Here is a 20,433-nt window from a genome sequence, read left to right as displayed (position 1 = left end):
GGGACTGGTAAGGCCACCACGGCCACCATTAGAAACCTGATCCTGAGTTGCTGATTAAAACCAGGAGGGGGTTTTAATCAGCTGAGGCCATATGCTATTTAACCAAAGATGAAAGCACGAGTGATAAGCATCGTCTCAGAAAGGATGTCATTAAAGGAAGAGCAGAACAGCAAGAGGCAGCTTTTATCATTAGAGAAGCCCCTTGCAAAGCTCTCGTGAGGGGCTTCGGGGAACATCTGGGCTCGGTCTATTATGCAGTACTTACAATGTCATTGTGTTTGACAACGGCTCCTGAGCCCACGCCACGCTAAACTTCTAAATATACAATTAATGTCTATTAATTATAGTTTTCAAATCAGCAAAATGAGCCTTCATTAACTTAATCGCCTCTTCTATTTTATCAGGAAATTGTACTCTTGGTGTTCATAATCCCCGCATCTGAAACCCCCCTTTGACAGGCGGCATGTGATGCTTGGCTGACTGTTTAAGGGAAGGCCTGCCTGTCCTCCCCACATCTAGGCACCCCACCTAATCCACCCTCGGCTATGAGATGTGAAGCCACTGAGGGCCTCCGAAGTATTCCAAAGGGTTTGTGAGCAGGCATGTGGTCCGGGAGATGGTGCTGGAAGTGAGGCGGCAGCTGTCATCATGGTACCTGGTCAAGCTGGAGCCCAGCTCAGATGGAACTGAATCTGAACCAGTATGTGTTGCGGGGATGATGTGGACAGGAAACTGGCCACTGCCTCCTGCATCTCTTTGGACCCTAGGCAGCCCTCCTTCTCACTGTCAGCAGCCTTGGGGATTATCTCGCTGCTCATAACAGCCGGTGTCTTATGATGTAATTAACCCCATTGCAGACATGGGCAAACTGAGACTTACAGAGGGGAAACGGTTTCCTCAGGACTGCAGAGAAAATTGTCGGCCAAGCTGAGCCTTCAACTCAGCTCATCTAATGCCCAAGAAAGGGTCTCACCCTGAGTTTGCATATATAATGGAGGTCACTGTTTTTCAGTGGACTTTCTCATCTTCTTCTCTCCCCTTGGCATGAAGAGTGCTCCCCTACCCCATGGCTTTTGGGCTTGGCCATGTGACTTGCTTTGGCCAATGGGATGGGAGTGAATGCCATGAGCTCAACCATGTAACTTGCTTTCACCAGTGGGAGAGGAATGAATGGAATCAGCTTGATGGTGTGGCTTGCTTTGGCCAGTGGGATGGGAGTGGATATGATGAACTTAGCCATGTGACTTAGTTTGGCCAATAGGATGGGAGTAGATAGGATGAGCTTGGCCATGTGACCTGCTTTGGCCAATGGGATGAAAGTTAATATGATGAGCCTGGGCCATGTGACTTGCTTTGACCAATGAGATGGGAGCAGATGTAATGGGCTTGGCCACGTGACTTCCTTTGGCCAATGGAACAGGAGTGGGTATGGTGTCCACCATAGCCCCTTCTTCTTGGGTGATCAGGAGATGTGCAGAGAAGAGGGGTGGAGAGAGAGAGAGAGAGCAGGTGAGAGTGTCTTTGGACCTAATTGGGTCAAATGCCTTAGACAACTTACACAACTTCCCAGCTTTACCGTCCTCTGGAATAAAATGGACGTGATAGAAAGGCCGCCTCCTAAGGTTGCTGTGAGGACGAAATGGGCAGTGCTTTGCCTGGAAGGCTGGAGAGTGGCTTTGCCTGGTGGGATTCTGGCACCATGGCACCTCAGAGGGCCCAGAGCAAGGAAATGGCTGTACCCCAACCCCAGCTCCATGGGTCGGCAAGCCCTGGACTGTTCAAACCCTGTTACAGCCTTCTATAAATGCAGATCGTCTTTATAGTTCTCTCCCCTTGGCTCCAACTTTGTTTCCATTGCCTTATTTTAAGCCCGTCACCTCATCTCATTTATGCCTTAAAGAAATTTATGGCTAAGTGGGGACAGCAGACAGGCAGCTGTGATCTGAGGCCTCTGCAAGAGGCCCAGGAGGGGCAGCTACCCAAGGCTTGGGGGTCAGGGAGGGCTTCCTGGAGGAGCGGGGTCTTGAAGAAGGAAGGGGGCAGATGTACTAGAGACCCACGGCCACCTGTCATTTCAGCTGCAGCTATTGAGGACAGTCTAGCAAGCACAGACTCACCTCATCCCCCCAGAACTGTACCTGGCCTTCCTGCCCATTCCCTGGGCCTTCTTCAGTCCTGCAGGAAGTGAAGGGGCATCAACACCCCCAGAGACACCCCCAAGACTCAGGCTGGGGCCAGTGGAGCACATGCTCCAGCCTTTCACCCTGCAGCCAGACACCCCAGGGTCACTCTGTCCTCATCCTAGAGGGCCACTGTCTCTAATGGTGACCTCAGCAAGGCACCCTCATGTCACTTTGTCACCTGCCATCTTGCCCTCCTGCCCCATCACTCCTCTCTTGAGCATCGCCCTACCAAAAACCTACCCCCAAGTCTCTGTCTTTAGGCCAGGCCTTGGGGAACCCAGGCTCAGGCCAGGAGCCGCTAGGTGAGAGGTGAGGACAAGCACTGCAGGGAGAAGGAGCAGCATATTCTGGGCTGGAAGAGAAAGGAAAGTCCTCCATTGTTTAAGGGTTGTCAGGGAGCACAGGGCAGTGGGTCAGAGGGGAAGGGCAGCAAGTCATGGAGGAAACAGGAGACAGGGAGCTAGTGGCTCCCGAGGGCCTGGTCTGCTGGGCTGAGAGCTGAGCCCTTGTCCTGAGGGCAATGAGATGGGTTTGTAGTAGGAGGTGCCATGGTCAGATTGGCGTTTTTGTTTTTGTTTTTTGTTTTGTTTTGAGACGGAGTTTTGCTTTTGTTGCCCAGGCTGGAATGCAATGGCGTGATCTCTGCTCGCTGCAACCTCCGCCTCCCAGGTTCAAGAGACTCTTCTGCCTCAGCCCCCCGAGTAGCTGGGATTACAGGCACCTGCCACCATGCCCAGATAATTTTTTGTATTTTTAGTAGAGACGGGGTTTCACCATGTTGGCCAAGCTCGTCTCGAACTCCTGACCTCAGGTGATCCACCTGTCTCGGCCTTTCAAAGTGCTGGGATTATAGGTGTGAGCCACTGCACCAGGCTGGTTTTTTGTTTTTTGTTTTTTGTGGAACAGAGTCTTGCCCTGTCTCCCAGGTTGGAGTGCAGTGGTGTGATCTCTGCTCACTGCACCCTCCACCTCCTGGTTCAAGTGATTCTCCTGCCTCAGCCTCCCGAGCAGCTGGGATTACAGGGATGTGCAACCACGCCTAGTGATTTGTTGTATTCTAGTAGAGACAGGATTTTGCCATGTTGCCCAGGCTGGTCTCAAATCCTGACCTCAAGTGATCCACCCACCTCGGCCTCCCAAGGTGCTGGGATTACAGGCATGAGCCACTGCACCTGGCCCAGATTGGCATTTTTAAAAGTGCTTTTTGTCTGCAGTGCGGGGACTGATGGGAGACAGCATGGCCAGTGGAGGAACCGTCCCCAGCCTGGGGAGAGCCGACAGGACTCTCTGCTAGGGTATGGAGGGGATGGGTAGAGTGGAAAAGGTCTCAGTAACCGGAGTGATGAGGGAAAGAAGAGTCAAGGATGGCACCCAAGCTTCTGGTCTGGGTTACTTGTTGGATTGTCTTGCCATCTGCTGAGCTAGGAGCAGGTTTTGGGGTAAGATGATGAGTTTGTTTTGAGGCATGTAGTTGGGACTCGTTGGCAGCAACCTAGAGACAGTCATGGCAGTGGATGAGATCCCAAGAAGTGAGTCCACGGAGAAGGCCAGGCAGCCAGCACTGAGATCTGAGCAACGCCACTATTTTTTAAATTTTTTTATTTTGAAATAATTATAAATTCTCAGAAAGTTGCAAACAAAGCCCAGTCAGGTCCCATGTACCAGTTTCACTGCCACCATCTTTAAAGGAGGATTAGACGAATCTGACTGCTAAAAGTGGCCCAGGGATTCTGGAGAAAATCCAACAGGTTTGCTATCAGGAAAGCAATTTCACTTACAATTCAGGTTTGACTGCTAGTGAAAGTGGTTGAAACAAGTGAGAAGTTGATTGCTTCCTCATATAATAGTCTAAATGTAGGTGTCCAAGCCTGGAATAGAGGTCCTGGTCCTCTAAGTTCTCAAGAACACAGGCTTCTTTTAGCCACTCCACATCTCTAGGGTGTTGTCCTCATGGTCCAAAATGGTGACTGGAATTCCAGCCATCACATCTGCTTTCCAGGCAGCAAAATGGAAGAAGGAACACAGAAGAACAGAGATGACAATAGGTATAAACAAGCTCTCTTTTTAAAGGAGATTCTCAGAGCTGCTACATGACACTTACTGTTGACTAGAGTTTAGTCACAAAATTTATTTGCGAAGGAGTCTGAGAACTGTAGTCTTTATTCTTGGGCTCAAAATCAGAGGCTCTGTTACAAGGAAGAAAGAGTATATCCAGGGGAGCAACTAGCTTCCTGTGCACAGAATCCAAGGGCAGAGGGTGTTCTGAAAGGGGGGATGTGTCAGTATCACAAAAATAATCAAGAAGTCAAGAAAGGTAGCAATGAAATGCCCAGTGGATTTAGGGACAAGAAAGTCCAGTGGCAACTTGGTGAGGATAATGGCAATTATCCATCTGACCCCAGAACCCTTGATTCTGAGTGCCTAATGTTTTCCAGAGTCAGCTTTTGTCCAGTGGATGGGGCAGAAAGACAGAAGTGTTGGAGTTGAGGGTGTTGGACCAAGAGTGCAAATCCAGGCCACAGGTGACAGTACAGCAGCAGGAAGTGGAAATGAGGGAATGAAAGGGACTCTAGGAAGAGCCAAGAGGGACTGACTGTGAGAAGGACAGGAATGAGGACACAAGGAGACGGCAGAGTGTGTGGCTTCCATGGTGTGGCATTTCTGGGTTCACAGTGGGGCCCAGGAGTGAGTGGCTACAGAAGAGAGAAAAGGAGGACTTCCTGGTGGTGGGGGCCATAACATTGAGAGATCGGGGTTCAGACACCTGCGGAAATCACCCAGGATGCTGGCAGGGTGTCAGGTAGAGGTGGACGCTGAGCCTTTGTGGAGTTTTCCCAGTTACTTCAACACCACTCCCAACTTTGCTGCCAAAAGAGCCTGTTTCATGTTCTTGTGGTTGACACCTGCCCCAAACCCTGAATGGTTCCCCCATGGATTCTCAGGAAATGTCCAAACCCCTCACCTTTTCCTTTGAGGTCCTTCTGTGATCACCTGGGATGGGTTATGATGCTTTCAACTCTAAGCAACAGGAACCCCAAGTAATAGACACTGCCTGTGCCTGGCTTGTATCCCCTGTAGGAATCATTTGTGTTTACTGGTCCAATTTCCAACTGCCGGTACCTGCAATTCTGCTGAAGCCTATGCCTATGCACAGAAATAGCCCTTGACCAATGACTGACAAGGATGGGTGGGTAAATACCTCAGCTCCCTCCCTGTGCAGGTGGGATAACTGAGGTATGTTCCATGTGGGCTCCTGGAGTGGAACTTCCCTTCCTTTCCTGCCTCACTTCCCCACTCTCCTCCTCGTCTTTCCCAGGACCACCGCAAAATCAACAACTTGCTCCTGAGTCTTCATCTCAGGATCTCCTCCTGAGAAAAACCAAATAACTAAAGTGCAGATGCTGGGTGGCTGCCAGGTCATGTATAAGTGCTTGCTCAACATCATTCCCAAGGACCCAGGACTCTCTGTGTGTGCTCTGTGGTCCTCAGGCTGTAGCAAGATGGCCACCATCATGACATGTTACAAGTTCCTCAACAGACTTCCCTTCAGATCTCATTGCCCAGAATAAGGTCACACATGATCTTTCCTGAATCAGTCACTGGCAAAGGTGAGGGCTTTGCCATGTCTGGCTTAGACAAATCACCTATGGACAGAAAGGATGATGGGGTCAACTACAGGGACCACACCACCATCCCATCACCTCTTCTAGTATGACTCTACCACTGTAGATATGTAATATAGTGAAAAGAAAGAGCTGGTTGTTGCTCCTTGCCAGCCAGCTGTGTGTTCTCACAATCTCACATTCATTCATTCATTCAACATGCACATATTGAATGTTGACTGTGTTCCTGCTAGTTACTGGGGCTGGGGATGTGGGAGACAAGAAAAGCACAGAGGGCTGAATGTGGTGGGGTCTGGGTGGCAGAGGCATGACCCTGGGGATATCCTGACCCAGCTGTTTTGCCATCTGAAATGTCCCACCCCACTGTCTTCCCCTCAGGATCATACCTGCCCCCTAGAGCCCCTCTCCTCCAGGAGGCCTTTTCTGATTTTCCCAAACCAGGGGGTTCCATCCTGCCTTGGAGCCCCCTTGGGTGTTCCAGGGTGTTCTTCTGGGCTGACACTGCCTTGGCTGGCTCTGAAGTGTCCTTGCATGCCCATTACAAGTGACAGTGTTCTTCTTGTTTTCCCCATTAAGGCTCCTAGAGGGAGGGCACTGTGTCCAGGGCCTGAGCCACAGCCAGGCAGCTCAACCCTGCAGGGCTGACCCACAGCCTGGGTGGACCCGCCCGGCCCCAGTCCCTGCCTCCCAGCACCTGCCGCAAGACTGCCTCCTCCCCTCCCCATGTCTCTCCCATCAATTTCTTATTTCATAAAAATCAATTTCTGTCCTGTTTTTGCCATGTACATAAAAGACTGTGGCATCAATTAGCCTTCGTTCTCTCTCTCCCCCTCTCTTTTTCTTCCTCGTCTTTTTTGGAAACCTCTTTGTAAGGAAAATCTCATATTTCAGCAATTTGCATTATCCACACACTCAGCTTTGAAGTTCTAAGTTATGGTAAGAAAAGGACCCACTTATCTGCCCATAAAAAATGTTCAAAGCTTATAAATTCCCTGAAACAGATGTACATTATCATTGGATTTGCCTTTCTTTTTGCTAGAGCATGCCTAATAGAGTTTCGGCCGCCCCCTGGCCCCCTTCCCCCGCCCCCGTTAGCATCTTGTCTCCACAGAAGCCTGCTCCCCACTGGGCCAGACCGACTTCAAAGGTCCCAGGCTTTCTGTTAGAAGCAAAGCACAAAGTGGGAACATAGGGGCCTTTTAAATCCCCCACGTTTAAGTCAATATCATGCCTCCCTCCTTTCCCCTCTCCTGGCAGAGGGACATAAGTCAGCCTTTCCCTTTCTGCCTTCACGAGAGCCAATTCAGCAACTAACAGAGAGAGGAAATCGGGGCCTCTTTCTCTCCAGTCTCTCTGTCTTTGCCGTTTCTTTCTTGCCAACTTTTCTTTTTGGTTCTTTCCTTCGCTTAAGAAGATGTTCAGCAGCACGGAAGGTAGTGCTGATCCCACATGTAAGCAAGCAAGCGGATCCTTGAGCACTTTCATGGGTAAGAATGTCATAAACAACGTGCATCCATTCGGTCACCGTGGGATCCTACCAAGAGAGCCTCCTCTCCGGGCTACTGTTTCCAATCCCTTCTCTGCGTGGTGGTGGCTAGAGTGTCACATCCTCTCTCTGCCAACTGACCTTCTAGCTTCCTGATGTGTCTCTTGGGGTGACGAGCAGACTCTCCACCATTCAGGCCCCCAGGTCCTGCCCATACCGGGCCTCCCCATTGCCAGCTGTACCCGGCCATACAGGCCTGCACCAGTTCATCAAGCGTTCATCCTCCATCCACCTTTGAGGCCCTTGTACCAGCTGCTCCCTCTAACTTTCCACCTGGCTAATTCTTCCTCACCCTTGAGGTCACCCCCTAAATGTGGCTTCCTGGAGAGTCCCTCTGCAGTCCCCCATCTCCATCATGTCCCCTCTATTATTCCCTCCCATGTCTCCCCAGAAGTTATCGCAGTGGATAAAAATGTCATTTCTGGGTGAAAGCAGTCCCTCTGTCCCCCACACTAGACTAAAGCTCCGCAAAGGTAAGTAGAGATGATGTCTGTTTTATCGAGTGCTGAACATGGTTCCTGACACATAGTACTTGATCACTAAATCTTTGAAAGTACGGATGAACAGAAAGCCTGGAGATGATGGTGGCAAAGGCCAGCCAGGCCTGAGCATGTCCTTTCTGGGCAGGAAGTGCCAAGTGTGGGTCTCTCTTTGCTCTGCCCACATCTTGCCCAGAAGCTCAGTTTTGGCAGCTCCTTGCCACTGGGGGGTGGTCACACCACAGAGACTGACCTGCAGTCTAACTAAACTGCTTAGCAAGACGGAGTGAGATACTCGAATGCCAAATTCTTTCTCCCCAGTGAAGAAAGGCGGGAGGAGGGAAGGAAGGGAAGGCGGAAAGTTCACATGCACCACACTGGAAATACTCTGGCCAGGAATTTCTGGACCAAATCACAATCAGATGCTGCCTTTTGAGGACAGAGTCAGAGGAAATGGAATCAGGTGATATTGGCTAAGATGGCCAGGGGTCCATCTGGAGAGGATCTGGCCAGGGCACTTGAGCCACTCAGAGTCACCCTGGGCCCCTGGACCTAGATGTGCTGAGAGCCCACAGGCCGAGCCCAGTGACACCATCTGAATATCCCCAGGAGGTTCTGGGTTTCCAGGCTGTCTGCATGCTGTCACCCTTCTCTGGTGGCAGCATCAACATTCCAACAACTCTCAGCATCAGGAAACCGCAAGAGGGGTGCCCCTTTTCCCATCTGTCTTTATGAATTCGATCAACAAAGACACATGGAGTGTCAACAGCCGGCCATGTGCTAGGTCCCGCTGGGGGCAGGTGGGGAGGCCAGGAATGTGTTGTCCTTCAGTCACTCAACAGACATTGAACAAGCGCCTGTCTTTGCTGGGCCTTTGGGATTACAAGATAATCTGGTGAACAAGTGCTTTGGTGGAAATCAAATAATTAGAGGCATAGATAAGTACGTACGGTGGATCCTCACCCTCCGTGGATTCTGTATTTATGAAATCGCCTATTCACTAAAATTTGTCTATCACCCAAAATCAATACTCATGGTGCATTCACTTCATTCGTGATATGCGCAGAGCAGTGAAAAGTTTGAGTGGCCCGACCACATGTTCTCAACTGAGGTCGAACAAGATGATGCTCTGTTTTCATGGTTCAGTTCTCATCCTATACGCAAACATCCTTCTCACAGTCTGTTTAGCATCATGCTTTGTGCATGTTTGTGCTTTGTGTTGGTGATTTGGCTGCTTAAAATGCTCCCCAGGCATGGCGCTGGAGTGCCATCTTGTGCTCTTAAGCACAGAAGGCTCTGATATGCCTTGCAGAGAAAATATGTATGCTAGATAAGCTTCATTCAGTCATGAGTTATAGAGCTGTTGGCTGAGTTCAATGTTAACAAATCAAAAATATATAGCAAATTAGGCATCTTCAAAAAGAAGCACACATAAAACAAGGTTATGCACTGATTGGTAATGAAAATGTTGTGACCAGGAGCTTGCAGGAACCTAACCCTATATTTCCCCTAGGATCAATAGTTCAGTATGCGCTAACTTAGTGTCAGAGGTGACTTTATAAGATGTAACTACTGCAATGAGTGAGAATCAACTACAGTTACAAACATGATCAATGTTATGAATGAAGGGGACCACAGGGCACCCTGAGAGCCTGGGGCACCATCTTGCTGAAGCTGAGGTCTCGGCCACACCAGCAGCCGCAGCTCCCCTTGCCTCACGTGTCCCTGGACTTGGCTGGAGTAATGACAGGCAAGGGAGTAGTACTGGTCTTTGTCAACCTGTATCAATGCCAGCAGGCTCCTGGAAAGGGAGGGTCATGTGGCTAGCATATGTCAGGCTTATGTTTAACCCTACCATGCATTAGCCACAAGTCAGGTAAGTTGCTTAACTGAACTGTAACTCTGTTTCCTCGTTGGTTTCCTCTCAAGGCTGTTTTGAGGACACTAGTGAATGTGGGCTGGGTGCACAGTAGGCACTCTGTAAGTGGCAGATATGGCAATGTGGATTCCTCAGCGATCCTGCAGCTTAGGAGTTGGGCAAGGACAGACCCAGATGCAGGGTAGCCAAGCACTGCTCCAGAGGCCGCCTCTTTCCCCAAGGAAGGCACTGCTGGCATGGCTTTCAGGCTGCCCATCCCCACCACTGCCCCTACTGTTTGTAGGACTTAGAGCTGCCACCCCCATAGTCTAGCTTCAAGCCAAGGGCAGTTTCATAATACAAATATGGTATTGAAGGCCAGAGACAGCAGGGGCTTGTCCAAGTTCACACCACAAGTCGGGTCTGGAAGGAACAGAGTGATCCCATCAAACTTGACAGGGAAAAGTCATGTCCTCAAGTGTTTCTTGAGTGTGTAGCAGAGGCGGCATGCCACAGCAGCTGTCTCACAGGGGGCTCTGCAGCCGGGGTGGGGGACAGGTACCCTTCATCCATCAGGACTGCACCTCTTTTCCCATGAGGCTTCTGGGGTTACATTCTCCTAACTGCAGCTACTGTTGCTGTTTTACTTATCGAGGGCCTATTACGTGCCAGGCTCTGTGCTGAACGCCTCACGCCCACTGGATCATTTACTCATAACAGCTCAGTGAGGTAGTTACCCCAATTAGCCCCATGTTAGAAAAAAACACCAAAGCACAGAGAGGGTGAGTCACTTGTCCCAAGTCACACATCTAGGAAGTAGTAGAACCAGGACTCAGCTCAGGTCCAAAGTCTCAACCATGGGCCAGTCTGCTTATCTCAGCCAAGCCCCCAAGCTGCATCCTGTGGTCCAGCTACTGGATCCTGCAACCTTCTCAAACTCTATCCATGAAGCCAAGTGCACAGGATCTAGGACATCAGGTCCAGAGAATTTGAGGCCACATCTTCCTGGATCTGCAGATGGGCAAGGACCAGACTCTAGCCTGAACAGTGAGATGCAGCCCAGAGAAGTGGGAATCCACAGACAGAGCCTGGCCTGAGACTCCTACTGAGACTGCCCATGTGGCCACCCGGGGAGTCCCCATCCCCTGCCCGATCAGCAGTCTTTCTGCTTCCCCCTCCAAGAGAGCTGGGGGCATTCATCCAGGAAGCCTGATATGTAACAAACTCCTTTCCCATTTCTTGCTTTGCTTAAATCTCCAAAGTCCCTGGAGCTGAAGCCAAGCGGGCCTCATTAGGTCCACTTTACAGAAAAGCAAACTGAGTCTCAAAGAGGGGAAGTCACTGAGTCAGGTACAATCCAGCCAGTCTTTTGAGTTGGGGCTTTCCACCTGTCTTGGCTGTTTAAGGAGTGCTGGGCGGGGTCTCACACAGCCTGGGACCCTTTGCCAGGGGTTCCAGCCCACCTTGCCCCATCTAAAGGAGGAGTGAGGCCACATTGTGAGGGTCTCCAGGACTGCCCCAAAGACTTCCCCATGAAAGTCCTCCCATGCCTGAAGCTGCTCCCTTAGCCATCCTCCTGTCTAACGATCTGCCCTGAACAGGTTTTTAAGTGGCATCACCGACCTCCAAAAATTAGGTGCTTGAGGCTGCGCCGGGGTCATGAGCTGAATCACATCAAAGCCAGGCCAAAAATCAGGCTGAGAGGGGCTCCAGGCACAGGGAAAAAGGCATGTGCACCATTGGACGGGGCGGGCGGATTGCAGCCGTGTGGGAATGGGAGACTGGGGTAAACACGCTTTCTGATTTTTACGAGAAAAGCCAAACATCCAGGTTTTTAGGTGAAACCCTCAGATTTTGGAAATTAATTAAAAATTTTTGAAACCCTTGATGGGTCAAACATGACACATCGATGGGCCAGGCTAGGTATGGTCCCGGTGAGCAGAGGATTGACTTCTGAAGGCTTAGAGTGGGCAGGGGACAGGAAGGCAGGGCAGAGTTCCAGACTCCACAGCTTCCTGGGGAGTGTGGCCCTGCGCAAGTTGGCCTCAGGCCCACTCCAACCCCTCTACCAGGCACCAAGAGACAGAGTTCAGCGCCGACCATTGAACTGGCCATGACAGGCCTGCTGACACAAGCAGACCACCCCCGCCAATGGCCTCTGTGGAGTTACCGACCAGTGTTGGAGGTTGCAGAAGCCCCCTCTCCAGACATCAGAGATGTCAGCCTCCCCCAAGTCCTTTGCAGACAGCTGAGGCCATGACTGGAAAAAGGACCTGCAAGCCGGTCTGTGCTCAGCTTTGGGAAGAACTGTCCATTTGGACTCCACACCCCCACCTGGAGTCTCAGGTCTCCCGTCTCTAAAATGGGAAGAGAAATTCTAGCCCTACTACAATGTGTGGTTGACCAAACTTTCACTGATTTCCGAGGAAAGAAAACAAAACAAAAAAAGACAACACAATGAGGTTGTTTTTTTTTTTTTCTTTTTAACTTCTTTTGGTTTTTCTTTAAACAGTAAGGGACTGCAGTTTTTTATTCTTTTTCTAATATCCTTATTTAGCAAAATTAAAAGTTGGCGATGATGTGTTGCTTTCCCAGACTTTTATTTGAAATGTGACTGCTCTGTAAAACTCCAGAGTCAAGGACTCATAGGCAGGAGGATGTCATAAATTAACAGGAAAGGATGAGAAATCTCCACTCCACTCCCTCCTCCCTCCCTTGATCGCTCATTCCCTCTCTTCCATTCATTAACCACCCACTACGTGCCATGCCCTAAGGAAGCAGCTATCTAAGAAGTCCCTGCCTGCAGGGGCTTTACAGTCCAGGAGGAAGGCAACCCACAGAGCCAGGATCCTGATAACCACTGCTGACTGCCCCTCTGCCTAGGCACCAGCTAAGGTGGCTCCAAAAAGTGAGGCCTTGTTGGGAAAGAAAAAAACAGCAAAGGTCAGCTTGGATGAACCCACCCAGAATTTTGCGATCAGAAATATCTAGAAAAGAGTTATTTTAGAAGAACAGGGGGATGCCAGGGCTTGGGGATGAGGAATGATGTTTTCAGTGCTTAGGGCCCCTGAAGGTCTTGGTCTTCCTGCTCAGAAGCCCAGGGGGTCCTGGGTTGCCTTCTCCAGTGCTTGCCTTTGGTTCCTGGCAGTTCCTCCAAGGCTGTTGTATTTTAGTCCTTCTTCTAAGCCTCGAATGCTCCTCCCTACCTACTTCTCTCCCTGATGTAGAGGCCGGGGAAGAGCTCTATGAAGGGTCTGACCAGATGTGACCCTAAAACAAACCCTACTAGGGGCAGGACAGGGCCCCCATAAGCTTGGAACCAAGCCTGAGTTTGCAGTACAGCAAAATGAGACAGCTGGTAGTCGCAACAAGCCCTAGTCTCCAAAGCCGGCCTTGACCAATGGCCCCCAAGCAGAGTGGGAAGATTGGGAAGAGAAGTTTTCAAGAAAGCCACTCATATCTCCCTAATTTCAGACCCTAGTCCTGAGCCAGAGGAGGGAAGAGAGTGTGTGGTCCATGCACCAGGGGCCACTGTGGACCCACCCTAGTTGGAGGACCTTAGGGGTCTCACTAAATGTGGCCGTCTTTCGCCATCTGTAATTTTAGGATGAGGGAGGAGAGGTGGGTTATCCAGAGGCCAGATGACAGGGCAACTAGAGAAAGAACTCAGCCCAAACACAGAGGGCTCTTACTAAATCTGCCAGCCTCATCCTCTGCTGCAGCATGGCTGCTTGCTCTAACATCCATGAAGTTTTTGGAGGTCGCTGGTGAGGCAGGGGGCAGGTGGAGTTGTCTCTGTCTCCCCTACCACATTAATGCACATCCTCCTCAAGGCAGGGCCACTGGGATTCCACCCCACGTGCACGAAGGCACAGGCAACAGGACTCTCAGACTGTGGTCTATGGGCCTAACCACAACACCATTTCCTGGAGGTGTGGAGCTTGTGAAAAACACTGATCCCTGCGCCTCACCCCTGACCCACCTCAGCTCATCTCTGGGGGTGGGCCTGGTATCTGCATTTCACATGCTCCCTGGGGGATTCTTACGGCCCCTGAAGTTAGGTATTTCCCTCAAATCGGGCCCTCTGGGGTCATTTGGGGGAAAATGCAAGGCTCTAGGGGCTTAGCTGGGCTGCCTAAGAAGTCACCTGGGGGCCTGAAACATCATGATGCCTGGGCCACACCCCAGACCCACCACTTAGCATCATCAGAGGTGGGACCCCTGCACTAGTATTTTGTGAAATCTCCACAGGTGATCCCAAGCATTCAGGGGATGAGAATTACTGGTGTGAGCATCCCCTCCACCTCCCTGACCCACCGCCAACAGGCTGGTCAATGCCAAAGTCACGTCTAAAGGGCCTCATGTCTAGATAGGGATCTGTGCTAGGCTCATGGGCTAAATGTGCCAGGATTCTTCTACTTTGTGGGAGACAGTGGAGGGAAGAGGAATCCCATTGGCTGGTCAGCTGGAGACAGGGAGTCTCCAACAGGCTCTGCCATTTCCTCCCCAGGGTCCCCATCTGCTACTGGCAAATGGGTCTCACCTATTCCCCCTTCTCATGCTGGAGGCAGATGCTAGGTATAGAAAGTCCTTTGTAGGGAAATACATAAATCAGGAAAATCATTTGGGGGTGTGAGCCCCTGAGCAGAGGGGTGGGGTACAAACGACTGCTGGTTTGGGAGATGATGAGACCAAACATCAGATCAGAGCCCCACACGAAGGTCCTGACTGTGGCAAGTGATCAAACTTTTCATGACTGCGGAAGAGTGTCCTGAGCACAGGTTTTAGAAGTTAATAAAGCGCGTGGCTGAAACATCTGTCTTTGCTCTGCAAAATGAGGCCCTGCACACATATGGAGAAGGGGTGCGTGTTGGGGGCTGGGTGCAGCTGGTCTGGGGAGGCCGAGGCAGGGGCCAGGAGGGTGGGTGCTGGGGTGTGGCTGGACAAGGGGCAGGCTGCCTTGGGGTCTTTCGGGTGTGCAGTGACCAGGAGTCTGCTGTGTGGCAGGTAGCACCATCTTTAACGAGGAGGTGAGGGTAGTGGGTGGAGGGCGTTCACAGCCTGCTGGTACTGAGCACCTCTCAGGGGTCCCCTTTCATTCCTGAGAGCACTGACAGGCCTCACAGAAGCCAGGTTATTAGTGCTGGCATCTGACAGACACACCAAAGTGCAGGCAGCCTTCCCCTCCTCCTGCCACACTTCAGAGGCTGCCTTGCCTCTCGCCCAGTAATAATTTGAGGTCTAAACACTGAGAAAACGGGGCTGGAGGGGTGAAAGAAACTGCTCCTAGCTGTTTCCTTTGCCAAAAAGTGTAATTAGCATGGCTGGATGTGAAGTGCAAGAGTCCCCTAGGCTCCTGACCCCTGGGCACTCCCAGGAGATGACAGCAGGCCCCAGTAGCTGGGATCCTCACCTGGCTGTCTGCCTTAAACACACCCAGTCCTAGGTACCCAGTGACAGATCAGCAGAAATCGGCATCCTCTCACCAGGAGTCTCCCCAGGGGAACCCCCATGCTCAGAGCTCAGGGGATGGGGCAGTGGCAACTGCTCCTCTGGAATGGTCTTCAGAAGATTTGCAAACAAGACCAAACCTCTCACCCACACCAGCCTGCAGGAAAATGTGCTCAAAACCTCACCAGCAATCATGGTTTCCCCTTCTAATTTTCCCTCCTTCCTTCCTTCCAACCTTCCTTCCTCTCTCTTTCTTCTTCCATTGATTCCTCATTATTCAGTATAACCTCTTTATGTATTTGAGATGAAGTCTCACTCTGTCGCCCAGGCTGGAGTACAGTGGTGCAATCTTAGCTCACTGCAATCTCTGCCTCCCAGGTTCAAACGATTCTCATGCCTCGGCCTCCCAAGTAGCTGAGATTACAGGCACGCACCACCATGCCCAGTTAATTTTTTGTATTTTTAGTAGAAACGGGGTTTCACCATGTTGCCCAGGTTGGTCTCGAACTCCTGACCTCAGGTGATCCACCCACCTCGGTCTCCCAAAGTGTTGGGATTACAGGCGTGAGCCACCATGCCCGGCCAGTATAACCTCTTTTAGAGGTCATGTACAATCGCATCAAAATTGAAATCACACTTGCTCTTGAACTCTGCAGTTCCACGTGGAAACTTTCTGTCGCCTGTGCTCCTGCCCGTGGGCACCGGGAGAGCTGTGTGCAAGGACTCTCAGCACAGTGTTCGCCAGAGCCTGGGATGAGAGATGACTCTTATGACCACCAGGAGGGGATGGGGCAAGCTAGTGACAGCACCTCTAGTCACAGAAGGCTAAGCAGCTGTTAGAGAGAAGGGGGCAGAGCTCTATGACCTAGGGAGGGAGATCTCCAAATATATTCAGTTACTGAAAAAAATAGCATAAGTATGAACACTATGCTCCTTGTGTAAAAATAAAAGGGTGGGGTGGGAAAAGGATTAAGCAGTAACTGCAGGGTTCCCCCCCTTAAAAATAGATCGGAAATAAATATTGCAAAATGTCAGCATTTGTAAATTCTGGGTGGTAAGTTCACAGTTAATGTTACACAATTTTCTGTTTTAAACTTTGTGTTTGAAATACTTTAAAAATTAACAAAATGCATATGGGGAGATATAGAAATGCATTTATTCTGGTAAAGAACAGCTAACACTTTCATAGTGTTCATAAGGGACAGGCACTCTCATGATTCCCGCCTTTATAAAGGAGAAACTGAGGCACAGTATTTCAGTTGAAGCACAGAGCTACAAAGAGGGAGTCAGGATTCGAACCTAGCAAGCTGGCGCCAAAGTCTGTGCTCACAACCCCTACATTACACTAAGGGGCCCTAGGCCACACCCAGAAAGCTGGCATCAGGGATGCTGGCAGGCCTGGGATGGAGGGAAGTTTACTTTTTACTGTACACCTTGTATATGTACTATTTGAACCTTCTACATGTGCACATTAATGTTTTTTTAAATAATGTTTTTAAAGTTGGGCAAGTCCCAGTTACCAAGAAGTAACAGAATCCTGACAGATGTGGCACTTAGGGAGGCAGAGGAACTGCTCTAAAACCAGTAGTCTCAACTCCTGGCTGGCCTCCAGGGTTGCAGCAATTCGGGGCGTGGGGTGCCATTACTTCCTGTCTGATCTGCACCCCTCCCCTCCTGTCTTCCGGTACAGACCCCACCCCCTTGCGGCAGGTTGGCCACGTGACCCCATCTCGGATGTCATGATTGGTCCAGCTATGGGTACCAGATCGAAGCCCAGCCAATCAGAATCCTGCCTTGGGCTTTACACTAATAGGTGGTCCTTTTCCTTATGGTTAGGGGACCCAGAAGGCCAGCAGCCAGGGCTCCCTGACAAAAGCATGTAGTTGAGTACAAGTATCAATCTGAGAGACAAGAGGGAGGGACAAGAACCAGTCTCTGCTGCATTCACATCCTGGACCCTGTCATCTCAAAGCCAGTTCCCTCCCTGCCTTCCAACTTGGTTTCATTCACTTCGGATTGAGTTGAGTTCTCACTGAACAGAAACCCACAACTCAAAACAAGGGCAGCCCATGGCCATGATTAAGCTCTGCACCAGTCGCGAAGGGATTGAGTGGGAGACCAGAATTCCAGCTCTGCCCTCTGTGCGGCCTCAAGGGAGTTATGAACTTCTGAGCCTCAGACATGCTTCCTGAGCTGCCACCAAGCTGCCTCATGGGGCTGTCCTAAGGATTAATGTATTAATCCAATCCCAGGCACATCAGTCATTAATAAAATTAAGAATATGGTGACAACCAAGCCCACTACCTTTGGAAGTTAACTCCTTACTAACTACATTAAACTCAAACTCGAGGCTCTGGAAAAGAGGATGCTAGCTGGGAGACAAAACGGCAGAAAGGAAGGTAGCTGGCGTCGCTTCTCCCTCTTGTGTCCCTCTAGATTCACTCTCCACTCTCCTCTCTGACCCGAGAACATGCCCCTGTGACCCACATCAACAAGCTCCCTTGGCCCGGTGGCTTCCAGTGGCCTCAGCCAATGGATTGAGGGGGGTAGGGGCAGGAAAGCAGGTCAGGATATTAATTTCCCTGGAGGGTCCCCATGACTGGCTGCATCCTTTAAGCAAAGGTCACAGCTCCTTCAGGTGCCCCTCTCACTCCTCCAGCAATCCTCTGTCTGCTAAAGATAACTCCTTCCCCACTCAGGCACAGGGGTGGGAATAGCGCCCCACACTGCTAGCCCCGGGGTTCTGCACTCTCCTGGGGGGCTTAGCCCACACTTCGTAAATACTGCCTTTATTAAGCTCTGCTCAAATTACCTAATTTGAGTGTGTAATCTGCTTTTCTCTGAGACCCTGGCTAGCTGACTGGTTCTTTTTCAGGTTTCTCCAGGCTCTGGCCAGACAAAATCCTTCTCTGCAGAGGTTGCTGCTCCAGGGTCCCAACTCTGGCCACAGTCCCCTTTTCCCTCCAAGCTTCTATATCCCAGCAGTTCTCTCCAAAATCCATCAGACCCCAAAACCCGAGAATGGACCTCTGATGAAAGCATCTGAGAGCTGTCCAGCCCCAAAAGGAGACAAGCAGGGTCACATCTGGGTTCCAGAAGCGTCCAGAGAAGCAAACCACTGATTTATACACACCAGAAAAGATACCTGAGAGTGTATATTTATAGAAAGATACATAGAAATGGACAGATGGCGTCTATCTATAGATACAGAAAGCTCTGTTAGAGAACCGTGTAGGTACGTATATATCTGCCACATCCTCCACCACAACCAACAGCATACAATTGCCTGGATCTTGGAAAACCACACTTGTTTAAGTGGTTGGTTCCCTCCCTAGCAGTTTCCAAAATGAGAAGGATGGTCTCAGGGATAGTCCTTAAATATGTGTGTGTATCACTCTTAAGTAGAGAGGAAAAGAAGGAGAAGGAAGAGAAGTGGATTTTCATGTTGTGCATGGCAGAAGAGATGGGACCGCTTCGGGGAAAAGGGCTTGATCCCACTGGAAAAGCATGAAAGACAACTCCAGAAAAGACAGCTAAGGTTTCTAGGTTAGGACATAAAAACACAACAGCAAGACGTTCGCACTCTGCAGTCCACTGAAATCCCTTGTAGCACATTACAATCAGTTAAGGGCAAAATAAAATCAGAATAATACTAAGAGGTAGCAGCTGTTTATCTTCTCGGAGATTTCGAGGGTCTCTGGAAGCCGGGCCAGGTAAGGGTGCTCTCCTGGAAGAGGCTGGGGTGGGGCAGAGTTGGGGCTGAGGGCTCCCTGGCTCTGGGAAGGGTGTGGGTTGATCCACACAGATGCTGCAGATCCCGAGCCCCGAGGGAGCCTCTGCCCGTTACAGGCCACTCCGAACCAGAGTCATTTCCTGGGCTAGTTATGCAGTCCCCACAACATATAAATAAAAGTTTAGTTCTGTGTTTCCATAGATCTTCTACATGAAGGCTAGCTAAATATTAGTGGAGTAACAATAATTATTAATAACAATAATCATCATAATAACAATAATTAATAGAATAATAATGCCTTGGGGTGTCGGGGGTGGGGTCCTTCATATGGCAGGGTGGGGCCCTGGGGAGGGGCTCTATGTCTGGTAGAAGTGGTGGTAATGGTGGTGATGTTCATGGTGGTGGTGGTGCTCATGTCTCTGGACCGGCTGCCCGCCCTGGCTCTCGTACACCACCACGGCGGGCAGCTCCCGCAGGTGCTCCCGCCCCAGGACGGGGCCGCCTGAGGCCAGTGGTGCCTGCAGGCCCCGGCAGCCCTGCTGGCTCTCCTTGGCTCGGTGCTTGTGCTTCTTGTGCCCGAGGGGGGCTAGGGAGGGGAGGAGGGCCGGGCTGGCAGCCAGGTGGGCGGAGGGGGACACCGCAGGGATGGCGGGTCCCAGAGGGGGCTTGTTTCTTGCCCCTCTGGCCACGTGGCCCACACCCACACTCTTGCCCTGGGCCTTGGGGGACCTCACAAAGTGCTTGCTCCCGTCCTGGGTGCCCCGGAGCTGTTGCTGGAGCTCCGAGACCTTGGCGATTGGGGTGTCAAGGAAGTGGAAGGAGCCCGGGTCCACGCCTTGGGGCTTTCGGTGTGGGACGTGGATGGCTTCCGGCTCATGGGAGCGAGATCGAGTGGGATTGGAGGTGCGGGGGGGCAGTTCTGACTTCTGGGCCACGGAAGGGGAGCCTAGGAACCAATTCAACAGACATTTAATGAGCACCTACTGTGTGCTGGGGCTTGCGCTGTACCCCAGACATCACCCCCGCCCCCCAGTTCTCCAAAACCAGAGCTACCCCCCAGTGCCCCAACTGCCCCTCACTGCCTTGCACGAAAACTCTCTGAAATGGAACTTTCCCATCTGCTAAGTGGGAAGAACTGGTTCTTTGGTAGGTCTTCAAAAATACTCTCCGAGAGGGAGCCGAGAAAGACAGATGGCAGCAGAGACCCTGAAAACTGTCTAAGGTCACTGGGGCAAGAAAGAACTCTAAGTATATTGCTAAAAACATACAGAAGTAACTCATAGAGGAATTAAACATATGAAGAGAAAGGGGGGAAGGGAGTTGTGGGAGTGAAATTGAGCAAGAGGTCAACATATGTCAAGGCTGATAAAGACACAGCAGCGCTGTACTTAGGGAAACCGAAGTTCTTGCTGGAAGAAACAGCTAGGAGAGGTAAAAGTGGTTGCCCCGGGAACAGGGCTTGGGTGGGATGGGATGGGGCACAGAACTGTTGTTTGTCATTGGGTGCTAAGCCTTTAGATACTATTTGATTTTGTTCAATTTTGTGCATGTATTACTTTA

The 20,433-nt window shown here is 50.8% G+C and overlaps 1 protein-coding gene across 3 annotated transcripts in view; it reads right to left on the bottom strand.

Annotated features, from left to right (window-relative positions):
* Positions 1-3,338: 3,338 nt before the first annotated feature.
* NKD1 (NKD inhibitor of WNT signaling pathway 1) overlaps positions 3,339-20,433 on the bottom strand; it is a 100,409-nt gene continuing 83,314 nt past the window's right edge. For 2 of the 3 annotated variants that reach the window (XM_054533899.2, XM_054533900.2), the window contains one exon: positions 3,339-19,819. In XM_054533899.2, the coding sequence (XP_054389874.1) occupies positions 19,230-19,819 (590 nt within the window). In that variant the 3' untranslated portion in view covers positions 3,339-19,229. The remainder of the gene's footprint in view (positions 19,820-20,433) is intronic. The other variant, XM_002826411.6, reaches the window with a different exon arrangement.

This window comes from Pongo abelii, chromosome 18, assembly GCF_028885655.2.
Source record: "Pongo abelii isolate AG06213 chromosome 18, NHGRI_mPonAbe1-v2.0_pri, whole genome shotgun sequence".
NCBI classification, from domain to species: domain Eukaryota; kingdom Metazoa; phylum Chordata; class Mammalia; order Primates; family Hominidae; genus Pongo; species Pongo abelii.
The sequence above is the reverse complement of the archived record's forward strand: the minus strand, read 5'-3'. Positions and strand labels throughout refer to the sequence as shown.